General features: G+C 36.2%; 1 protein-coding gene across 1 annotated transcript in view; it reads left to right on the top strand.

The window, feature by feature from the left end:
- LOC117110769 (ATP-dependent RNA helicase DHX30-like) overlaps positions 1-5,485 on the top strand; it is an 18,391-nt gene extending 12,906 nt beyond the window's left edge. The window contains exons 17-22 of the mRNA XM_033253567.1: positions 815-906; positions 1,970-2,070; positions 2,705-2,792; positions 2,978-3,086; positions 3,552-3,757; positions 3,992-5,485. Of these exons, the coding sequence (XP_033109458.1) occupies positions 815-906; positions 1,970-2,070; positions 2,705-2,792; positions 2,978-3,086; positions 3,552-3,757; positions 3,992-4,153 (758 nt within the window). The 3' untranslated portion in view covers positions 4,154-5,485. The remainder of the gene's footprint in view (positions 1-814; positions 907-1,969; positions 2,071-2,704; positions 2,793-2,977; positions 3,087-3,551; positions 3,758-3,991) is intronic.

The raw sequence follows: 5,485 nt of genomic DNA, 5'->3' as shown, positions 1-5,485 counted from the left end.
TGCCTCTGGCGGGACTCGAACCTGCGACCTCTCGCTGTCAAGGCGAGTGTCATAACCACTAGACCACGGAGGCTTCATGGTTGAACAGATTCAAATACCACCAGATACACTCCATTACACAATAGGTACGGCTAGAAACAAATAGGTGCATATATATATATTTATTCAGTCCTTTATTCGAACACTGCATTTACCTTTCTTTGATGATTTATATATGATTTAACAGTGTTAATGGCTACCTTGATTTATTATATATATATATATATATATATATATATATATTAATATTTCTTAATACTGTTCTATACATGCATATATAACACCAGGTTAAACAAAACTTTTCCTCAAGAATGCTTTGTTCATTTACAGCCTAAACCTTGTTCTGTAAAAAAATTTTGAGTTAAGTTTTAGATACTGTATTGTAGTTGTCATAACCGTCAACATTTTGCATGTTACATACATACACACATCCATCCACCCACCCACACCCCATGCAAATATCACACATACATACATGTACCCTACAGATATGCACACACAACCACATATACACCCAAACCTATACCTCACAAATTTTTCTTTATGATTGAACTTTTTAAACTTAAATGTTGACTTTGAGAAGATAACTAAATGTAAGAAAGTATAGTACATACTGATGATGACATAATTAATGTTGAAATATTGAATCCCAACACGATGGCGTGCATTTCAATGCTTGGAATATGTATTATACTTTCTTATCTGAGATTAATCTGACGGTGAACTTTTTGGTTTTTGGATAACTAATTGTTATCATGATTTTTACATCGTATAGGTTTACGTAGGCAATTTTCTGAGAATCTTAGAGATGCAGGGCTAAAACGGAGGTGTGCAAATCAAGAGGGGCTAAATGTAGAGTTAATAAAGGTGTGTATTCAACATTTCGTCATTTAGTGTCATGTCGTACCTTGAATACAATGGATGATTCGCAGGGCTCCTGTCCCAAGTTGGAAGAAGTCACTCCCGGGAGTTGTGGTTAAGTGACTTTTCTTTACACATCTAATTTCATTTTGCTGAGCATGCTGATATCCATTAGCACTAACGTACATGAGACAATTGATAAATAAAGTAGTAAAAACTGGTAAATATCATGTATTTGCGAAGCGGGTTTATTTTCAGGGAGATTCTTGCTTCCTTCTGAAAGAGTGGGAGGCCGTGGTGAGAGTGCAAGAGGCCGTTCCAATTTCCGGTAGACTCCTGTATTTGATATTTGTTTGGATTTGTTGCCTTTTTTGCGACTCAACTCAACTCATTCCAACTGACCACAGCTAGTTGACTTAAATGTTGACTTTCAATCACAATCACGCAGCTAAGTAATTACAAGCAAATTGACCATAGCACTTACGCTGCTTCTGACAGTAGATTATGTACAACTAGTTACCATGTAACCATTATTTGATACAACGTTAGCGTTTTTGTGCTAGAATCACAAAACCATTCAATACCGTGTTAGTTGCTTTGAATCAACAAAAAGTAAAACATGGGCAACTAAAAGTAACTGAGGAAAACTGGCGATCAGAGCGCTCATGTTACCTCAAATCGTGCGCCTCATTAGTTGCTCACAGTTGCCGGCAAGTTACCAAAGGTCAACTGAATGGAATTGCAAAGGCAATGTAAGCTTGGATGGTTGGATTTATTAGGTGTGAACACCAAAGATAATCCACAAAAGTCTGAAGAAGACTTATTTCCAGTGGGGTCCTAATCAATCCCCTACTTTTCTTCCGAAGAGCGTACTGCATTCTTTAACATGCACATGGGCCATTTTGCACACGGCCCTGACGGCTTAAACGTCTAAATAGACACCATAGCAGCCTACTCATTGCTGGACATGAGTAGCAGAAAACAATTTTCCCTTTCTCATCTTCAAATGCATCATCCAAGTGTTCTGTATATATTCTAATAGTTTGAATTTTTTTCCCTTTTTTTTCAGGCAGTGCTTTGTGGTGCATTTGTTCCAAATATTCTGCAGGTTCGGAGAGGGTTAAGGGTCAGGGGGAAGTTGAAACCTAATAAATTATCCTTCAAAGATTGGTGAGTAGGCCTAATGAAATGTAAAAACATATTGTATTCATTATCACAATTATTATTATCTTTTTCTCATTTTAATTTTCATCATCGTCATTGTTACCTTCATCTTAAGAGTATCTTCATCGTTGTATACAAAGTTTACACTGATCATAATCAGTTTGGCACCGTGTTTGTAGTTCAGCTTCTCAACATTGAGGTCAGAGGTTTATTCCCTCGCTGTGCATTTCACTTGTGTTCTTTTGCAAAGCACTTTTCTGTTTCCACCCAGGAGTACAAGTGGGTACCTGGTAGGTTCGAACACAAGATGTGCTGATTACAACTGCAACATTAAATTCTCCCCCAGGGGCTAAGTATCTGTTTGATCCAGTAACCGGGGGGTAATAATGTGAAGTGCTTAGATGCCTTGTTGGCATGAAACACTATGTATAAGTCTAACATGTTTTTATTATTATTTCCACTGCCACAGTATCTTTATTGTCATCATTGTCATCACATTGTTTTTTATAATCATTGTCGTAGTCATTATCAGCATTTGCTTCATCTTCATCCTTGCAATATCCTTATTATCCTGTTTTCATTACTATGAATTTTATTGTGTTGGCTTTTCTTTTAATTTTATTCACTTAAATGTTTTCAGGCAAGTTGGAAAAGTTTTACTCCGAGGAAGATCAATCAACTCAAAGGAAAAGTCATACAGCTCCAGATGGCTTACATATTTTGCAAAGGTATGGAAAAAATATCAAACTAGCTAATGGCTGCAGCTTTGTATTCTCCCTACCAAGATTCCAGGTCAATTTGGTAGGTCAAATATTTACAACTGCTCTAAACTTTCTTGTGATCCACAAGATATTTTTATTATGATAATGGGTACCATCATGTAATTTTATACAGTATTTTGTTTCATTTGCAGACACAATCAAGTGCAACGTTTATTCATGAAACTTCCATGGTACATCAGTTAGGGTTGATCTGCCTTGCTGGAAAGGAGGCTTGGATAGAAAGATTGCCCTCTGCTCTTGGTAAGCATAAATGGTGTGCTGTTTTAGTCATGCTACAACAAATATTCTCGGATAAGGACTATAAACCGTAGGCCCAGTGTACACAATTGGCTCATGTGCACTTTAAAGAACCCAGTACATCTTTCAAGAGGAATATGGGGTTACGCCGGTGTATACAGCCCCTGTTACCATGCGCCTGTGGACCATTAGGTCCTTTGCAGGATGTACCTACGTAAATGTAAACGTATCAGAATTGTCATCATCGTAAATGATGATGAAAATAATGATTGAAATGGTGAAAATGTTGGGGTTGATTGTGATGAGAATGGTAATGGTAATGGTGCTTACACTTCATGTAAAGGTAATAATGGTTCTTATGATGATAGCAATGATGATAAATATTCCAAGCTGTAACATAATAGGTTTGATATATTATTAGGCTCAATTTATTAATAATTTTTACAACAATTTGTTCACTTTTTTTAGAGGAAAACTTGAGGGAGAGCCTGGGTTGCTTTGAAGAGGATCGTGAAGAATACGACCTTGTGAGGTTTAGGATTGCAATAACCGATGAGCACGCCAAATCAATTAGTTTTTTCATGTTTGAGGATGTAGCGGAGATCCTGCTTGAGGTCATTGAGCATGTGCAGAGCTTAATACGTGAATCACTTGAAACAAATTTGTCACAATTGGTAAGATGTATACTATGATATACTATATTAAAATATAAATAAAATAATATGTCTCTTAACATGTTAAGACATTAATACACAATCATATATGATATATTACATTGACAGTCCTGTAATAATTTGATATTGTATTGTGTTATCAATGTTGCAAGTGAAATCAGTTTTATTTGAATTGATTTGATCTGATTTTGACCTGTAAAATTCCATGTTTTTTAAATTGTTGTCTTCATGTAGCCTGAAGATATAGAGGAAAAACACAAATGCATTGTGGATATAGTTTGTAAGCTGCTGTCGAGTATCCAACAACCATATATTCAGACGAAGGGAGGAGAACAGCAGGCAAGACAACCAGATTCCGACAGTGATGTCACAGATTCTGAAGAGATGCTCTGGTGATGTTCAAATGTCTTGAGCCGGATACAGGATAGTTTGTGCTAGGCCATGTATGGATGGCTGCTGAGTGATGATCAATGCTATACTGCCAGTATCTGCTCTAGTATCAAGTAATATGTCTTGAGGGAGTGTCTTGTGGATCATGGTTTGTTCTAGGCTTTGAATTGCCTTTCTGGTGTAAAGCGAGGCATACACTGCAACTAGATTCCATGGAAAATGCCGCAACAAGGTACACACAGTTATTGTTTTAAATGACGAACTGCTAAACTGCCACCAATAATCAGCAGGCATTGAGTCAAGCACTGCAAAAAGCAGATGTGGGATTTGTTGGTGGACAGTCGTCGATGCAGTGTGTGCTTGGCTTTAGACCTTGTAATTAGTTTCTGCTAGGCCTAGGTAAGTTCACTTGATAGCAGGTACAGTTGCCTCATTATTATTTATTGAGGCCTGTAATTTCTTAGTCCCTCTATCACTTGGCATTATCATGCCAAGTGATAATAGTATGTTTCTATGTGGCGAATTTATTTGAGTTTATATAAATTTATTATTTATATAATTTGATTAAATTAGGAAAGTTATAAAGATTTATATTTGTTGCAAATGTTTTGTCGATTGGTAGGAAGATTTCAAGATATATTTATATATTTATGTGCTCTGGGAGAGCCAATATGGTCAGTTTTACTGCTAGAGAAACCCTCTGGAAACAAAAGTTGAATAAATGTATTAAAGTTAATCATACAGTAGATGCATCATTATATCATTTTAAATTGGTAAAGAAGACCCAAAAAGTAATTACATGAAAGCAACTGTGTGTATGGAGATACACATCCACTGGTTAAAGATGATGATAAATATTTGAGAAAAATATGTCTCCATCAGGATTCGAACCCAAGACCTTCCGATTACCATTTGGATACTCTACCAACTGAGCTATGAGGCTAAGTGGTATAACACTCTTTGATTTTTCAATTGGGACATGTTTTTCCTCAATTAATTACAATTGAAAACCAAAATGTTGGATCTTATAATGTCTTATATAAGCTTGCCATTCCAATTTAGATGTTTGTGCAATATGATGCAAGATATTTCTGTTTCAAAAACCAGTGTAAGGGGCATTCCACAGTTTACCATCTTGGCTGTGCCCACTTCAAAGTGTGCAAGTATAATTATCTGTTCTTAGATTGTGCTCAAGGTGTAAACTAGCTAATTTACATATTATGATCTCTTGTGTAATACAGTACGTAGCAAATTTGAGAGTATAGCAAATTCGAAGACTCACAAACTGCCACCAGCAGTTAAGGTAATAAATTTGGGCCTGCTTCTCATAGCATAAAA

This window comes from Anneissia japonica, unplaced genomic scaffold (genome assembly GCF_011630105.1).
Source record: "Anneissia japonica isolate Jap-2015-1 unplaced genomic scaffold, ASM1163010v1 scaffold2756_len2360902_cov194, whole genome shotgun sequence".
Lineage (NCBI taxonomy): Eukaryota > Metazoa > Echinodermata > Crinoidea > Comatulida > Comatulidae > Anneissia > Anneissia japonica.
This window is presented reverse-complemented; position numbering and strand designations above follow the sequence as displayed.